This window comes from Durio zibethinus, chromosome 11, assembly GCF_047325235.1.
Source record: "Durio zibethinus cultivar Kanyao isolate XHJ-2024 chromosome 11, ASM4732523v1, whole genome shotgun sequence".
Classification (NCBI taxonomy): domain Eukaryota; kingdom Viridiplantae; phylum Streptophyta; class Magnoliopsida; order Malvales; family Malvaceae; genus Durio; species Durio zibethinus.
The window spans coordinates 25,008,696-25,026,537 of NC_143172.1; the positions used below are offsets into that span (position 1 = coordinate 25,008,696).

The 17,842-nt window shown below is 33.9% G+C and overlaps 3 protein-coding genes and 1 pseudogene across 5 annotated transcripts; 2 read left to right on the top strand and 2 right to left on the bottom strand.

Annotated features, from left to right (window-relative positions):
• The first annotated feature begins 1,297 nt into the window (after positions 1 to 1,297).
• LOC111289704 (uncharacterized) lies at positions 1,298 to 6,540 on the top strand. 2 transcript variants are annotated; one of them, XM_089768435.1, is made up of 4 exons: positions 1,298 to 1,524; positions 1,635 to 3,176; positions 4,223 to 4,653; positions 5,647 to 6,540. In XM_089768435.1, exons 2-4 carry the CDS (start codon positions 2,273 to 2,275, stop codon positions 6,430 to 6,432), a joined length of 2,121 nt encoding a protein of 706 aa, XP_089624561.1. In that variant the 5' UTR covers positions 1,298 to 1,524; positions 1,635 to 2,272; the 3' UTR covers positions 6,433 to 6,540. The 2 variants fall into 2 exon arrangements, with proteins under 2 accessions (XP_089624561.1, XP_089624562.1); XM_089768436.1 differs by having other exon boundaries at positions 2,018 to 3,176.
• Positions 6,541 to 6,672: 132 nt separating this feature from the next.
• On the bottom strand, positions 6,673 to 10,021 carry GR-RBP3 (glycine-rich RNA-binding protein 3). 2 transcript variants are annotated; one of them, XM_089768437.1, is made up of 6 exons: positions 9,858 to 10,021; positions 9,231 to 9,317; positions 8,994 to 9,147; positions 8,827 to 8,895; positions 8,445 to 8,551; positions 6,673 to 7,452 (listed from the first exon to the last, which is right to left on the bottom strand). In XM_089768437.1, the coding sequence occupies exons 3-6, from the start codon at positions 9,136 to 9,138 to the stop codon at positions 6,901 to 6,903; spliced, it is 873 nt and encodes a 290-aa protein (XP_089624563.1). In that variant the 5' UTR covers positions 9,139 to 9,147; positions 9,231 to 9,317; positions 9,858 to 10,021; the 3' UTR covers positions 6,673 to 6,900. The 2 variants fall into 2 exon arrangements, with proteins under 2 accessions (XP_089624563.1, XP_022736688.2); XM_022880953.2 differs by lacking the exon at positions 9,231 to 9,317 and having other exon boundaries at positions 9,970 to 10,021.
• A 2,917-nt stretch (positions 10,022 to 12,938) lies between these two features.
• Positions 12,939 to 14,379, bottom strand: LOC111291218 (presenilin-like protein At2g29900 pseudogene; annotated as a pseudogene).
• Positions 14,380 to 15,186: 807 nt separating this feature from the next.
• On the top strand, positions 15,187 to 17,628 carry LOC111290292 (homeobox-like protein). Its single transcript, XM_022881599.2, has 3 exons — positions 15,187 to 15,440; positions 16,048 to 16,882; positions 17,003 to 17,628. The coding sequence occupies exons 2-3, from the start codon at positions 16,359 to 16,361 to the stop codon at positions 17,259 to 17,261; spliced, it is 783 nt and encodes a 260-aa protein (XP_022737334.1). The 5' UTR covers positions 15,187 to 15,440; positions 16,048 to 16,358; the 3' UTR covers positions 17,262 to 17,628.
• Positions 17,629 to 17,842: the final 214 nt, after the last annotated feature.

The following is a 17,842-nucleotide window of genomic DNA, read 5'->3' on the forward strand; positions in this document are numbered from 1 at the left end:
ATATTTAATATTTTATAAATTTTAGATTTTAATTTAAAAAAATATAGATTTTAAAAAGTTTTAATTTTTTCTATATATATTTTTAAAAAATTAAATTTCATTTTTAAATTAAGACATATGAAAGTAGTATCATTATCAATTACATGCCATCCACATATGTAATATTTATGAAAAGTATTAAATTTTCTTGGTTAATTGTCACGTATTGATTTATGTTAAAGGCATCAGATGAGGAGACAGATTGATACACACATTAAATTTTAAGGAATTTAGTTAGATATTTTTTAATTCAAATTTCATACTAAAATTTTTTAGTAGTTAATCGCAGAAGACATTTAAAAAAAAAATAGTGGTAGATATTTTCTGTTCGAGATGGTAGAATTTTCGGGACCCTTAGGCCATGTGTTAGGTTTATATAATTGACATTGTCACCCACCAAAATATTAGAATGAATAAGAAGCATGCTCCTTAAAAAAAAAAAAAAAAGGATAAATATTTGAAAAATAGTGAAAATTTCAGCTTTTATTTTTTGATAAATAAATTAGGTGCATTGTCCACATGAAAATATTTGATATATTACCTAAATTTTATAAAGGGAGGAATGAAGGGTACTGTTCTTGCAAGAGACCTACCTTAACAAACTCAAATGGTTTGGGATTTAGGACTTCAACAATATTTCAACTGAATTTTTTGCCATTTCTATGTTATTAAAAAAAAAAAACATATCCATTGATAACGAAACTTTTAAAATTTTCAAATAATATTAAATTCAAACGTATCTTTTAAAATATAATAATAATTAAAAAATAATTAAAATAAAATTAAAAAATTTTACTGTAAGCACAAATTATATTATATATTCTTAATTCTTATATAGATTTTCTAGGTTTGGCGCCCTTGTATGTTTCCTAAAATCCTAGGATAAAAACCCCTTACCATTAAAATCTAAAAAAAAAAAAAGCATGAAATTCAGGTGATCCATTTTCTTTTATTAGGAATTGACTAACTTGGTGGCCTTGCTTGGCTTAATTGGTCCACAAAAAAAAAAAAATTATAGTAGTAGTAATTTTATCTCATCCTCCTTTTCTTAATATATAATTATTTAATTTATTGTTAATAAAATTTTAAAATTTTATCAATAAATTTAGTAAATGAAATTTATTTTTATAATATATTAAAAATAATAAATTAATTAAAAAAATACGGCAATCTATTAAATTGATTTGTAAAATTAAAAAATTTAGGAGGGTGAAAGAAATTTTTAAAAAATAATATAATAAATTTTTTTTTAGAAGCCCTTTGTTTGATTTTATTGTGAAAAAAACTACAAGAGGAATGAGGAACAGGAATGGCTGCAGGACGCAGGTGAATGTAGCCCGTGTAGATAACAGAGCATAACAGAGCAACGGGTCTTATTCTTTAAAGGAATCCCAATCTCAAAGATTCAACAATAACAATTACATCTTCTTTGAAATTTGAGTCTGCTAGATTTTGCTTCACAAGTTAAGTGGTTCTCAAAATTAAGTAAGACCCTTTTTCCCTTTTGTCTTCTTGTTATAGTTGAAGCGGCAAAGCCTTTTTATCAGCTTCATTTTGGGTGCAAACGGATTCCTTCTGTTGATATGGTTTTGCAGTGCTGAGGTTGTTTGCAAATGGGTAAAGCTTGGATTTTTACAGCATTTTCGGAACCGGCTGTTTCTTTTGGGGTTGTTGTTGTTTGTGACATCTAAGCTGTTTGTCTTAGGAAATAGATTTTGTTCATTTATGAGTTTGTCCATCTATAGTTTGCTTTCTATTTGAATAAAGTTTAGGCTTTTGACAGCTTTTCGGTTTGCTGTTGTTTGTGACGTAGTGTTTGATTGTCTGAAGATTATAGATTGAGGGAGCTGATATTTGTTTGTCCCTTCAGTTTTGTATTTGTTGGTTTATCATTTCATTGTTTCTTTAAATTTCTGGAGGAGTTTCCATCTTATTCTGCACATTGTTTTCCGTTTTATGAGAATTTAGTTCTTGTCAGGGAAGCAAAAGAGAAAATCTATTTTCCTTGAATTGGACCTTGCATTGTGATTGAAGAAGACTTCGTTCTCTATTTGATTATTGTGTTGAAGTGCTAAAGGGTGTTTGACTTGTGAGGCCAAGGATGTTTCTTTTCAAACTTGGATTCATGGAAATTGTTGCTTTGAGGTTTTGGATGTTGAGAATTGAAATAAAGGTAAACTTTTGTGCTGTCAAACTCGGGTAGTGTTTCTGAAAATTTTGTGGATGAGTAGAAATGGATTCATGGTTTGTTGCAGCAGTAGCAGCTACTGGATATTTTGCCAAATATTGGCAAAATCTTTCACGGGATAAGAATGGCTATCCAAAGTTCTTTTCTGTGGATTCAAGAATTGGAAAGGCAGATTCTGGGAAGGGTCCCTTCCGCAAATCAGCTCGGAGAAGGAAACTCCAGGAAGATGTTTCTTCAGAAGGAAGACAGGTTTCAGATAGTAAACTTTCTGATAATTATAGACAAAATGTGGCTTCAGCTGCAGAAGTCGATTCCGCTAGTGGATTTGATAGTGAAAAGGTGGGAAGCTTGGGAAATCACATAGATCGCGATGTAATTTCTCAATCAAGTTTATCACCTGGATTCTTGAGGAATGAAAACCTAGGAAAAGATCAATGTGGAAAGGGGCTTGGTACTAATAGTGGTGGTAATACTGCTAAACCTTCTATCACTAGAATGGAATCTTTTAATGTGTCTACGAGGAAAAGAAGCTCTCTAAAAACTAAATATCCATATGGACAGGTACATAAACCTCTAACTTCCTTGGATAGTTGCCTCATGGCTCAACTATACATGCAACATGTTAAAATGGAAGAGTGCATACTTAGTTCGCCTCCATCACTGCCAACTCCAATCTTGAGACCATTGCCCTCCTTCACTGATGGAAGTAGAATAATCAGCAGAGCAATTGGCGAGTTTCCTAATGAATCAAATGGAACGGAGGACAGTAAGTTGCATAATCAAGCCACTTTTGAAAAGAGTGGACATGTGTTTGGGATTCCTCCATTGCCAGAAATCAAGTCTTTGAATCTCCCCAAGAAGTTGAAATTTAAGAGAGGAAATGGGTGCAACAACAGACTGAGCATTCCTTGCAAAATGGATACCGAAAAACAGTTTCATTCACAATGTTGTATGTCCTTACGATGTTTTTCAATTTTCTTTTTACCTTTTATATCAATACTAATTTGAAAATATGAGGGGTTTTCTTAATACTTGCATATACTTAGAAGTCAGTAAACATTTTATTTGATTAAAATTTAGAAGAAAAATAAGAAGTTGTTCTTATTACTAATCGCTATTTTATATTGCGTAGTTTATTTATATGTTTTTTGCTAAATGTGTTAGATATTGAAAGAAAAACAAACCAAAAACATGTATTTAGTGTAGGTTAAATAAAGAGTACAAGCATGGTACGATCATATTTGCAGATGTCAAAACAGTTACAACTGCTCCATTCATTTGTAAAGCACAGGAGTGTCACTTTTCTTTTATTTTTGTATGTCTTTTGTTTTGTAGGGGGTGAGGGAAGGCACATCGGGGTGGTAAAAAATTTTACCAATTAGTTGGACCTCCCAATGTTCAAAAAAGAAAGGAATAAAAGTAGAATCAATTAGGTTTTCTCAATCTTTATCATGAGTTAAACTGCATTAGAAACAGATTCTTATACTTTAGTTCTATTTTACTCAGACTCTGGAGTGAGTGTCAGATACGGGTTTGAGTTTGACACAGGTGCAGTCCATTTTTTCTAAGTTATTCCTTATATTTAGAGGGTTTGACTTCCAGACCCATGTCCATTGAGAAAATGTCTCGGACACAGGTACTTCAAAGAAAATGAAAAGTCAAAGGGATGTTTAATGCCTCTTGAACCATTTATTTATTTTGGCATCTCATAAAGTTCTTTTCAGAAATCAGTAATTTATGAGATAAGCATAACCTTGATGCATAAGAACATGATTTGCCATTAAATTTACTTTATTTGTCTTTTGTTCCCAATTCTGCATATAAGTATGTCTCCCTTGCGTCATTGCACCAGGAGCAATAGTATTTCCAATAGTATTTAACTGTCACTTGTTATATTAGATGTGTTTGTTTTAATACTTATATTCATTCATTATACCTATGATTTTTCTATTGTAGTCTAGTTGACTGCATGTCCTAATCCTTTTAACTTAACAGATACACATGATGGAGCGGTTCTGATTTTTCTTGGGATTTCTATTGCTATGATATCTTCTTACATAGGAAATAGAAGGGAATTGGAGAAATTGAGAGAAATGTTGAAGCAGACAGAGAACTTGGTTCAAGATCTTCAAGAGGAACTTGAGATGAAAGATTCATTGACAATGAAGGAGCTAGCTAATGAGAATTATGAATCATGGGGGACATATGAAAATTCCTTTCAAGACAGGGCAACAAATTCATCTTCTCTTGAGCAGAATATGAATAATTCAACAAGATATGATGGTAAAGGATCATATAATGAAAAGGTAGAGGAAAGTTCAGAGTCTTTGAGTAAAATTGAAGCAGAGCTTGAAGCTGAACTTGAGAGGTTGGGTCTTAACATGAATGTATCTAATCTGGAGAGAAAATTGTCTGATCTTGATGAGGTAAGCTTGTGTTTATCTTAGCATTCCCCTGGAGCTCTATTGATAGTTTAATGAATGCTTTTATTAATTGCATTTGCGTCAGCCCTGTGTATGACTGCACCCTGTCTCATATGGCATTTTCTCAGTTTATTGAATAGATTTCTCTTTTAAATATCATGGGAGGATTATTGGTTTACTGAAGACCACTAACAAATATTCTTACAAAGAACTTCAATTAGTGCTTGTTTGCTTTGGAAATCTTTCTTGAGAAATCATTATGAAACTACATTGACTGAATTTCCTGAGAGAAAGTCATCTCTGATTCTAAATTTAATATTTCATGCTTGATGTCAAATCTTGAAAACTAGAAATATTTGGTCATGTAATTTGGTTGTTTGAAGCTGGATGGTACTTTATCTTTGTTGTAGCAACACCAACTAGAAACCAGTAAGTCCAAGACTTATAAGGATGAAAAAATAGAGATCAGGGTGAAAACCTCTTCCCTATTGTATGCGGCAGTGATCCAAACACTACTCAATGTGTTATTTACAAAGGAGTGGAAGGATATTGTTAGACTATTGAACCATTAATTTCTTATATGGATATGTGCCGATTTAGATGAATTTGGCTTCTTGTTGGAATTTAGTTACAAGCTTGTCAGATTGTGTTTCATTTGCATATCTCTAAGGGCTATTTATACTTTCTACTCTCTTACCAGTTGATTTGGCTGTCATAGCCGCTTGATTCTTTGAACATGACATTTCTGTATGTTGAATGTTTCAAATATTTTATAGTAGTTACAAGCAAATAATAATAAGCTTAATATGATGGAAAGAAGGACCAAAGACAGAAAACTTCCATTGTGAATTTATTCTAAGAAAGTGTAGTCGTTTCTTTCTGTATATGTAATATGAAGATGTTGTCTATTTAGCTTGGTGATTCTACTGAGCTGTTTTGCTTTGGCATTTATTTTTGTTCCTTCCTCACAAGCTTTAATACAAATAATTCATGCAGCTTGACCCAGATTTTGCTGAAGGTGAATTGAGATCTGATATGATCAATGGGCAGGCTCTTGTCCAATTTGTGTCAAATGAAGATAGAAGTGGCACCTCAACTACTCGTTCTGGAAATTATGCAGTCTCACCTCGAGAGTTGAGGTTGCGACTACATGAAGTCATTCAAGCAAAGCTTGAAGAACGTGTACAGGAACTTGAGACAGCCCTTCAGAACAGCCAGAGGAAGGTGAAACTAATGGAATCAGAGCATAAGAATTCTCGGAAGAATTCTGACAGTGAATGGAAATATTCCTCTACCCTGGAGAGTCCGCCAATAAATGAAGAGTTCGATTGCATGTCCAATCCTCTAGTTATGAAATTATCAGGGGAAGCTCTAGATGCATACAATGAAGCTTGTGAAGAGTTGTTGAAGGAAGATGAGCTGGAAGAAGACGATTCAGCATCATATATTTATCAAAATAACCATCAAGAGGAGCTGCATAGGTTTGATGGAGACATATCTTGGGGCGGTCAAAATGTTGTAGGTGGTTCCTTGCGGCATCTTACGCTGTATGCAAAGAATATATCGGAGGAGCCTTTTTATTGCCAAGGAAGAACATTGGGGAAGCAACCCTCTAGCGTCCAGGAATTACTTGATGTTGGTGTTAGTGAAGATGATGAATGTAGTGATTGGGATTATGAGATGGAGAAGCAACTGATACAGCACATTGTGGAGAAAACCAAGAAAGGATCTCCTGTACTGCTAAATGCACAGAGGATATTGTTTTCCATGGATGAAATTTAACATTGCGAATGGATTAAAATGAGAAACCAAATTTTTACAATGTATACATTCATATAGAAGGAATTGTATTTTTAACCAAAGCAATTTCCCATTCATTATTTGAATTCATTATGAGCTAAATATATAAAACTGTAGCAAATAAATTTCCCAAAATTTTAATGATTAATGACTCCAGGACTAATTTCTTCCAACCAGCCACCTTTACAAAAGTGTGTGTAGGTGAGGAGACGGGTGGGAAAATAAAGCAGCAACCTGGAACATAAATTATTTTCCTGAAGGAATATTCAGTTTTCTCTATGAGAAACACTCAAAAGTATCAAGGTTTAGAGAGACCAGAGTCACATAAATGACAAATAAAATTAGTTCAGAGAAAGAGTGATGAGGGAAAAAAAAAAAGGAAACTAGAACAATCTACTATTAAGGCAGGGTAGCAACAAGTTGACCCTCAACCAACCGAAAAGGCTTAGTTCATGCCCTTTTGGCGAAGTCACCATTATCATTGTCCTCATCCCGGAAGTTCTCATTCAGAGGATCATTTTGGTCAGAACCTCCTGTTTCCTCCTTGAAGCCATCTTCAGCACTACCGAGTTGATCACCACCACCAAATCCAACATTTTCACCTCCATATCCACCTGAACCAGTAGCAAAACTATCACTGCCACCACCACCACCAGCAACATTGAAACTCCCACTATCATAATTATTTGCAGCAGATTGACCAAAATTATTTCCATAGCCAACACCACCGGTGCCATAGTTACCACCACTGTAGCTTCCTTGGCCTCCATAGTTCCCACTGCCACCACTGTTACCATATCCAACATCACCTCCAGAAGGTCCAGCATTTCTGCCATAGCCCCCACCTCCATAATTACCACCACCGTAGCCACCGCCGCCATAGCCACCACCTCCATAGCCGCCGCCACCACTGTAGCCACCACCACCATAGCCACCACCTCCAAAGTTACGAGGAGCTCTCTCAGCTGCATAGTTTACTCTTACTTGACGGCCATGGAGAACCTACACCAAGAATTCAGACAGACAAATACCTATCAACCAAAAACTCCCACAAATCAATATATAAGAACAGAAGCTATTATCTTAAGCCTGTGCAAAATCCAACAAGGTCGACGAAGATAAAACAAATCTTTTCATGCATTCTTATTTAAACCAGACAGATTAACTCAAAAAGATGATAAAACTAAGTGTGAGAAATCTACATTTAAACATACAAGTGCAAATTAAGACTTAAAGAACTTAATTTTTAAGAAAAGAAAATTATTCGTAAGTTGAGACCATTAAGCAAATTTATTGTGGAACTTGTACTGAATGGAACAAAACAAAGAAATGGAACCCATCTGACGGAAAAGATTTAAGAGTTCTTCTGTTACTTGCAGATCAGAAAGTGATCCAAATAAGATGGCAAGGGCACATTAGTTATATTATCAACATTGAGGCCAAAACAGAGAAGACACTATGTTTTGAGATGCTGATAGTGATTTTGACAGAGCATATATTAACATATAAATAAATTTTAGATGCCATAATTTTAAATCAATAAGTCTGCACAAGAGGTATATTTCTGCTTTAAAAAATGATCTGGAATGGGGCCTAAATGCACTTTGCCAGCACAATGCAGAAGCTTTCACCAAATTTCCAGCACCATGAAAAGAATAAAAGACCCCAGAGGATTACAAAATGCAAAGAATTGCATCATATTCTAATTTTGATCCCTCTTTACAGGGCTGTATACACCTATGACAATATCACATTTTCTCCCCTTATGTTTAGGTAATGAAATAATGCACTCTAACCAATTCCACAGCTATTGAATAGAAGCTTGATACAACCAGCTTTTATCAAATTTGCTTAATGAGGAAGACCACCTGCTAATTGTAAAATACCTCAGAATCCTATAAGGTTTACTGAAACAGCAGCATCTTGTGAATATTTCCAGATCACCAATATCAAAGTATTAAGTAATTCCTCAAAAAACTAAATATTTATATTACCTGTCCATCCAAGGCCTGTACTGCACTGGAAGCATCCTCAGTGCTGGTGTAAGTGACAAAGCCAAATCCTCTCGACCTTCCTGTTTCTCGATCCACAATTACTCTTGCTACAGAAAATATACAATTAATCAGCACTTATTACAAAGTCAAAAGCAGCAAACAAACTCACCTGCAATTTTTAGAGGCAATAGTTCATTTCCAAAATAGTTCATGCATGGCATCTAAATGTTCACACTACATATGTCTTATATTCAAAAATACAAACCAACACAATATTTTGCATGACAAGCAGAGAATAAGGTTCAAGTGTCTCAAGACATTTCCATCCCCTTCATCATGAAACTTGCAAATTGAATACAGGAATACATTCATAGTAGCATACCTTCAATAACCTCACCATATTTGCTAAAAGCTTCTTTCAGACTTTGGTCATCTGTTTGGTATGAAATACCTGCAATTAAAACCAGAAAAAAAATTACAAGAAGCCCTAAGAAAGATGGGGAAGGGAAACTGTTTGATGCCAAAGTGGAAGAGAAAAATTGAATGCACCTCCAACAAAAAGTTTAGAGCTAGGCGTCGTTGACATGAATCTGAACACTTGAAAGAGGCCTGGTCTTGATGCAGACAACTGAGCATTGATCTGTGTACTTGTGGTCTGCCTAAGTATATTCCCAATTTTACTTAAGAAAGCCATTGTTACAACCTAAGAGAACAAAAAAAATAATAATAATAAAGCTCAGATTCAGCCAATGAAATTGATAAAGTAAAATGACATTAAGCTAGTACCTTTATTTTTAAAAGAACTGATTTTTGGTATAACAATGGATTTAATAACAAAACAGTGGGAAACAACTTAACAAGCTATAACAAAATCTGCAAATTTTCAAGAAAGTGCAAAAAAGGGGCTTACTACAACAATCACTCTTATATTGTAGCAACAAGATTGCTTCTAAAGAAATGCAGAAGGAATTGCCATCAAGTAAAATTAGGATATCAAACATATAACACACAAATAATCAAAATCTGCATGCTATTTTCTGTTATGAACAATAATATAGGGTAAAATTAAAAAACATACCAGCAAAGGAACCCATTTACAAGATTTAAATTTTTTTAATTATTTCTGTCTTTATGAATTTTAAACCCAAAACAAAAACCACCAAAATATTTATTTTCCAAAAAATAACTCTATTTTCTTCAAGCTCAAATGCCACAAAAACAAACAAAACAACAATAACAACGGTCAACATCAATTTTCAATCATTCCCCAAAAACCCAATCTTTTTTCATTGATCTTAAGCAACCAAACAAAAACAATCAAAGAAAATCATTGCAAACTAATACGAAACATCGAAACAGGAATCTAATACTATAAGAAAAATAGAAAAGGAAAAGCTTTAACGACACAGTAACCTAATGAAACCCTTTCAAATGAAAACAAATAAACAGCCAAAAGAGCAGATCAAAATGAAAAATGAAAAAGAGACTAAGGGAAAAGAAAGTTTAGGGCTTTTTCGAAGCTTACCCTTTTGTTTATGAGATTAAGAATCTAGGACTCCTCTACTTCTTTGAACGCTGCTTTCTAAGGGTAAAACCCTCGGGGTTTATGTAGACGGTGTGGCGTCCAGAATACCGATAATTTCGCTTAATTTTGTGCACGTGTGCATTTTTTATTGGCACGTGTTTTTCGCGTTTGTAACAGCTGGAAAATGTTGGATTTTCCTTTTCTCTCTTTTTTACTGTAATTTAGAATAAAAAATTTTCTACTTTTATTTTTTTTTTAATTTTTGTTTTACTCAAATAAATTCACAACTTAACTTATATTCATGTAAATATTCAAGTAAACCCGGACATTTGACGTGCACGTGGATGCCTACGTGGCATGATAGTTTGATTAAATGGGTTGAATTGGATTAAGATAATTGACCCAAAAACTTAAAATCTAATTACCATAATCTTCCAAAAATACTATAAACTTCACCAAAATTCTTACAAATGTTAAATAAAACACTATAAAAATTATAAAAATTTTTACCAAAGTCATAAAAAATACTACCACGGTTACCATAATTATTATAAAAGTTATTAAAATATTATCAAAACTTTTACAAAAATGATATAAAGATTAAAAAAAATACAAAAGTTACTAAGAATACTATAAATGTTACAAAATTTACCAAAAAAAAAACTATAAAAGTTATCAAAAACACTACAAAGGTTATCAAAATTCTTTAAAAAGTTGGCAAAGACACTACAAAAGTTACCAAAAACACTCTAAAAGTTACAAAAATTTTTACAAAAATTATCAATATTCTTACAAAGATTATGTACATACATGAATGCAAATGCTAGGAAAGGAATAAGTCGACTTGTCATGTATCCCTGGACCTCTGGTTAATTAGATTGACAACGGTGCAAGCCTCGGATTCTAAGATTGCCAAGCTTTTCATGACTGCTTTATTATTGGGTGGGATGCAGTGCAGTGATGGTTAGGATGAAAAAATATCGAGAAATTCAAAAATCAATTCAAAAATGTAGAGTTCGATTTTGTTTTTTATTTTTATTTGATTCGTATCAAATTTGAATATTAAATGTATATATTAAATTCGGATCGAATTTTGAATCAAAATAATAAAAAAATTAAATTGAATTATATATATTTTAAATGTTTATAAAATAAAATAATAATTTGATATCAAATTTTACTTAAATATATTAAAATTTTATATTAAAATAATATATAAAAAAATAAAAAAATTAAAATTAAAAACCAATAAATTACACTGAATTAAATAAATAAAATTCGATTCAATTAAGATTGAATGAAAATTTAATTTAAATTCAAATTAATTTTTAAATTTTTATAATATTATATAACTTTTAAAAAAATCAAATAAAATCTGATCCGAAATCGTATTACCTTTAGTGATGCCCCATCTAATCGCTCGTATAACCAGATGATGAGCATTTGATCCAGATTAAAGCAGTTGACAAAGAGGCATGTAGGTAGTTTCCATCGGTGAGAAAGGACAGGTACATTGAAATTCGAAGGCATTAATGCGCATGTGCTAAATGAACGTTGTTTGGTGCATCCTGAGGGAGTTTCGTAATTCCAGCCATGACTGCCAGTAGAAGATACCTGATCTCTTATCCAGTTGGTGACTGACCAGTTGTCAAAATCAGGATATTGCTGGTGTTGTCCACTGTGAGCTTAAGAGAAGTCGATGCAGGCAGATTAGATTATGATTCACGTTGATGAGTTTAGCCGGAAAACATATAATTCTCATCTCATGAAAGATCTACTTCTGATGATAAATGTAAACATACTTGAATCTGATTGTAGAACTTATCCTATCAAATTGCCAATGGAGTGAACTGACCTGGACAAACTAATTGTTTTCAACCCACATGGATCCTCTCAACTATTTTATTGAGAAAACAGAAAATACTCTTTCAATTGCCGAGCAGAAAAGTTTTCGAATCACATACAAAGCTCATTTTTTGCATTCAAGTGTCATGCATGGAAATGGGCACGTTGTTTAACACAAATGTCTTTTAGATTTTCCAAACATCCAATGTCTACAACAGAGAACCACAGCAACATTATTGTAAGTTGCATGCATCTCTGCCTTTGACATCCTACTGTCATGCTCCAAAACAGACGTGTCCCCTGTAGCGCAAGTCCAAACCCACCTTTTGTGCTATTATCAACTGATCTGGGCCATCTGGCTGCTTCATGCAGTAATCAGATCTTTCACACACAATGAAACAAGCCATAAGCATACTTTCCTACCAGTTCCAACATCATAGGAACATGAATAATAGCAAGCTGAAGCTAGTTATAGTAAAAAAAAATCACTTTAATGGTAAAAAAAGGTAAAATCAATTTTAATGACGGAAGTGAGGCATTCAATTAGTAAGAACCAAACAGCCTTGATCCATATGCCTAGCAAACAGTAGCTGCGTGAATGTGAAGCTCTAAAGAGTGATAACTCCTATGACAAAAGAACCTATCACGGTGCAGAAACTTCAAGAAAAAGAACTCCCTTGTCCCCTTAAAATCCAATCTTCTGCAACTTTCAATTATGCTCTAAAGTACCTTTCAAAATACCTCAGATGGATTCAATTTGCTTTCAAGTTTCAAGAGCACCGAGCCTAATGTCACTTAAGTTTGCCTCTTCTCTACTTTTATTCTTCCATGGCATTTTCCATGGACGCTTCTCAAATTGCTAACTAGCTTCCCACCTTAGTACAAAATTTGGTTCTCTTTTTGGTAAACAGATATTCGTTTCATTTCTTTGAAAAATATAATTAGATCCCTCACACAAGCTTTCAACTTCAAATGTAAAGCTCCAAAAGATAGATTAACCGAGTTGACATATAGCTTCCTCAGGACTTCAGCAAAGTCATATAACTTTAATATGAATAGTCAAATCCTATAAGCAAGCACTACAACTTGATCACAAAATAATGAATATAAGAATTGATCATGAATTTAGTGAACGAAATTCTATGACATAAGCATGAAATTATTACATTTAAAACATCACAAGATTCAGAGAACATTGTACAATGAAAACATCCAGTAGGAACCTTGTTAAGAAATAAAACAACACACCTAGTGCTATTGACACAGGAAGAGCAGGTAGAGCTTTCTGATAAAATGCCAATAGCATCAATGTAATGCCCAGACCGGCTACAATAGCAAGATAACATGCATACACTGTCATAAAATCATACATTGCTGCCCTACCAACTAACACACTGTAGAAGATAAAGTCCCCCAATCCAAGCTTGATAGCACCAGATGAACCCAACCCCATACCCTCTAGCATCAATCTTTCAGCTGACATACCATCTTGACCATTCCTTCCATGATCAATTAATGGTGCAGAAAGCTCAGCATCCCTTTCTGAAACCTGCTCCTCCTCCACTCTAGCAATTCTTGTGCCATTATGACTGCTTTGAACAGTACCAACAGTAGAGTTCGAATCAGAAACAACATTGCCATTCAAATTTGTATTATCCTCTGAATCTTGCCTAAAATTGCTCCTTGCTCTCCAAACCCTCCTTTGAACCGTATTATCCCCCAAACCAGAATCATGATGAATAACCGGCCTAGCCTCATAAACCAAAGCCGGGATATCTTCATCCCTAGACATAGCAAGTTCTACAAGAAGCCTTAAAGGTCCAACAGGCAACAAGACCGCGGCAAGATCATACAATGCCATAGCAACCAATAACACCCAAGTAGTCCATTCAGGCAAAAGTGTAAACCAATAAGCAACCAACATTCCAATCAAAATCAAGTACCCTTGAGTCACAAGAATTGCCATTTTGGACATAAACACAGCCAAAACACCAACAACGGCAAAATTAAACAGCAACACCAAAAAGGTAATACAATCAATAGGAACACTAAATTTTTCAATAAAAAACAAGGCAATTTCACCGCCCATAAATCCCAAAACAACAAAAGAAGAAAAAGCCATGTATATTTTCAAGAACTTAGTGCATCTAAGGTAAAAAAGGAGCACCAAAATGAAGGTAACAACGGTGACAACAGCTAGAAAAGCTAAAGAATTCAAAAGGGCACCTAGGAATTTGTCCCATGACGAATCTGAGCTGGTTTCTGAGTAAGCCATGGCTGCAATTGATGTTACTGAAGCTGAAGAATTTGAGTCAAGAATTGAGACCAAAAGTACAACTAAAAACATGCAGATTGAAACAGGCACTAGGATTCTGATAATTTCTTCCCCTAATGAATCAAGGAGGGTTTTGGGTCTTTGATTTTGGGCCATTTGGGTGGTCAAATTTGGGATCAAGCTTGAATCTTGGTCGATATTTTTTTTTTGGGAGGGGGTGTTTCAAGTTACTTTAATTAGGGATTTTGATAGGGCTTGTTAACTCTTACAGGTCAAGTTTTTAGTTTTTTTATTTTTTGGGTAAATACACCCTGCGGTGTTAACACCGTTAGTCTTTAGTCTTTAGACACGTGAATGTCACGTGTTTGCTTCTTCTCCGTAATTCCTTATTTTTTGTGCAGATTTTCATTTCTAATGTATCCAAAAAGATATGAATGAAGGTAAATGAAAAGGCAAATATATATATATATCAATATCTGTAATTTATTTTGGATTTTTTGTCACTAAAAAAATAATCGTTTATTAAAATTAACAAATATAATATAAATTTTTTTATTTATTGTGAATAATAATTTGTTGTTTTAGATGATTGTACATATAATGAGTTTTATATTGAACTTTGCATCAAAATTTCAACTAAAATGATCTCAATTGAAGAATTCAGTTAATAGTTTAGATGCATAAATAAATATAGAAAATATAACTCATTGTTGAACTTAGTAGATTCTTGTATGTTTGAGTTTCCAATTTTTTATTTATAATTTTTTCTTTAATTTCTTAAACTGTTGTCTTTTTTATGCAAAAATATATGTATTTCACTGTATTTTTATTTAATAATCTAAAAAGTTTTAATTTAACTTATAAAATTAAAAAAATTATATTTTTAATAAATAAAAAACTAATTTTTATAATATATATGTGTACACACGCGTGTTAATTTGTCAATGAATACACATTAATGAAATCATCCCATAAAAAATTTCTAGAACTTTGATTAATAAAGTACATTATTAGTTTCGAGGAAATAGTTAGTTGAGTCATGGTGCGGAAGGTGGTTAAAAAAGTTGGTTATTACTATAGATAAAAAAAGAGAAACAGGTGCCTATGGCCATGCCAGGCCTTATAATTTCCCTCTCAATCCCAGTCCACCGCCATCCGATAATCTCTCTCCCATCTCTCTCTGACTGCAATTCTGTCTGGTTTCTCCAGTTGTCTTGTTTCTTTTTAGCTTTTATTTTTTTTTCATGTTTCTCTGTCATTCCGTTGGTCGATGTGTAATCAAAGAAGGTGCATGTTTGGTGGATGTATCAAAAGTTTTCTTTGGGATTGATTGAAGGTTGTTGGGTTTTATGTAAGTTTCCAATTGGTTTTCTGGATCTCATTAATTTTGTTGTTCTTTTTTCAATTTGATTTGCTTTCCTGCTCTTTTCTTATTGTGATTGGATGTATAAGGAATCATGGCATGTGAATATCATTTCCATAACCCAAAATTTCATCTGCAAGGAAATCGGAAAGTTTTGTTTATTTATAAGTTTTTTTTTTTTTTTTATAAAAGAGGTCGGAACCTGGACATAGAAAAAACCATACAGGTGACAAGATTTGAATTCAAATTTGTTGTACATCATCTTTAAGAATGATTGCATAAATCAATGAATTAAAATTCGGATTTGATTATTTATGAATTTTCATTAATAATTAAACTGTTAATTCATTGGGAAAGTAGTTACGAAGCACCTACACTTGTTGGTGATGCAAAAGAAAGCAATTTTCTTGAATAGGGTATTGCCAGGTTACAATTATAGGTGGGTAGGTAGCCTAAGGTGTCCTGTTTGGCTGTTACAAACTTCGAGGAAAATTTCAAGTTTCTTCCTGTCTAAAATTCTTTTACTACTTGTTCTTCTGCCCCCATCAAAACATATTACAGATTGGAAGTCTGATTCTGTTTCATATTTATACAGCATGAACTCCAGGGTCGTGAGATGGTATAGGAACATGGAATGCATGATGTCTCAAACATTTCAGTTATGGAAGCGGGACATGTGAGTGGAAATGATATTGGCAGTGATTTGAAAACGAATCAAGAAGCTACTCCCAGTGAAGATAATCAAGTTTCTGCGGACAAAAATTCAATATTATCCCCCTCTCATCCATCATCTTAATTCATCTAGTGAAGTCATCTCATCGGGTTCAACTGGAACCAGTACAGTGATTGCAGCCATCAGTACCCTTTTCAGGATAACATACTGAAGAAGAGATTCCGGTTAGCTCTATGCCCAACTGCGGACAATCCGGTGATGGTTCAGCCACACCAACTCCTCCAACACAGGCCACGGAACGACCGGCTGGAGGCTCCCCTTCTGAATCCAGGATTCCATCACATGTCTTTGCTAGGACAACTACTACTGGCCCCACCGAATGGAGTGTTGCTTCCAACGAATCGTTGTTTAGCATTCACATGGAGAACACGAGTTTAAGTAGGGACAGATTAAGTTGGATATCTAAATCTGGGGAGTTTGGCTGCAACAGTGATTCCGCCATTTCTAGTCCATTGGTTGACATTCCAAGTAACCTGACACCAACCAGAAAATCAACAGAAAGTGCCAAGAAAAGTGGTAACTTGAATGATGACGGCCGGTATGGTGTGAGTGAATCAGCAGTAGCGGCTGAAACAATGAGGGAGGTTTTAAGGGAGAAAGAATCTCAGCATATAGACAATGTTGCCAAGGAATCACCTCATTTCAGTAGTATGTCTCAGCATTCAGATGGAAGTGTCAAATCTTTTGCCTTCCCTATGTAAGCTTTATTAATCTCACTTCTCAACCTAAATAACTAAGCAGTTCATCAACATTTCGAATGCTTAATATCATAGTTAGCAACAGACTGATTTGTTCTTTTCGTTTTCTTATAATGAAGATTGACAGGAGATGCAGATAAAAATGGTCCACTCATAAAAAATTCAAAGAATAAAAAACAACTGTCACGGCCCTCCACCCCTGAAACAACTCCACACATTCCTTCGGAAACCGCTAAGACACCGAGCCCTCCGGGAACCCCTAAGCCACAGAGCGCATCGGAAACCCCCAAGTCTCAGACACCTAAAGCAACTCAAAATGGAGGTCCAAGAAGATGGTTCTCTTGCTTCTCCTGTTGCCCATCCCGTTCTTGCACTTGAATGATTCAAAAGGCAAAAGTCTCAGACACTTAAAGCAACCCAAAAAATGGAGTTCCAAGAAGATGGCTCTCTTGTTGCCTATCCTGTTCTTGAGAGACACTGCAGTGGAAATGGATTCATTGAATGATTCAAAAGGCATCGATGGTTTCAAGCAGCAGGGATTCCCTGTTAGTATATTCTATCTTCCGTGTAGCATTGCAGTTTTTGTTCCCATTGTTGGTTAGTCCACAACTTATTACATGCTACATTGAGCAAAACACATCAAGATTATACCTTTGTCTTAACTGTAAGATGTTTTGAATATTTTTAGCATTGATGGGCCAAATTACAAACCAAAAGTGTTAATGGGGGCCAATGTCAATAATAACTCTAGCCAAAATTTTGTTATGCCGGTACCACAATTAAATGCATTCAAAATTAGGATTTCATTGAATTAATTGAACGAATCAATTTAATTCAATGGTTATTAAATTAATTTTAATTTATTATTAAAAATGATTTAAAAAAATGATTTAAAATTTAAATATAAAATAAATAATATATGAAATAAATAATTTTATTTGGAGAGTTTTTAACTTAAG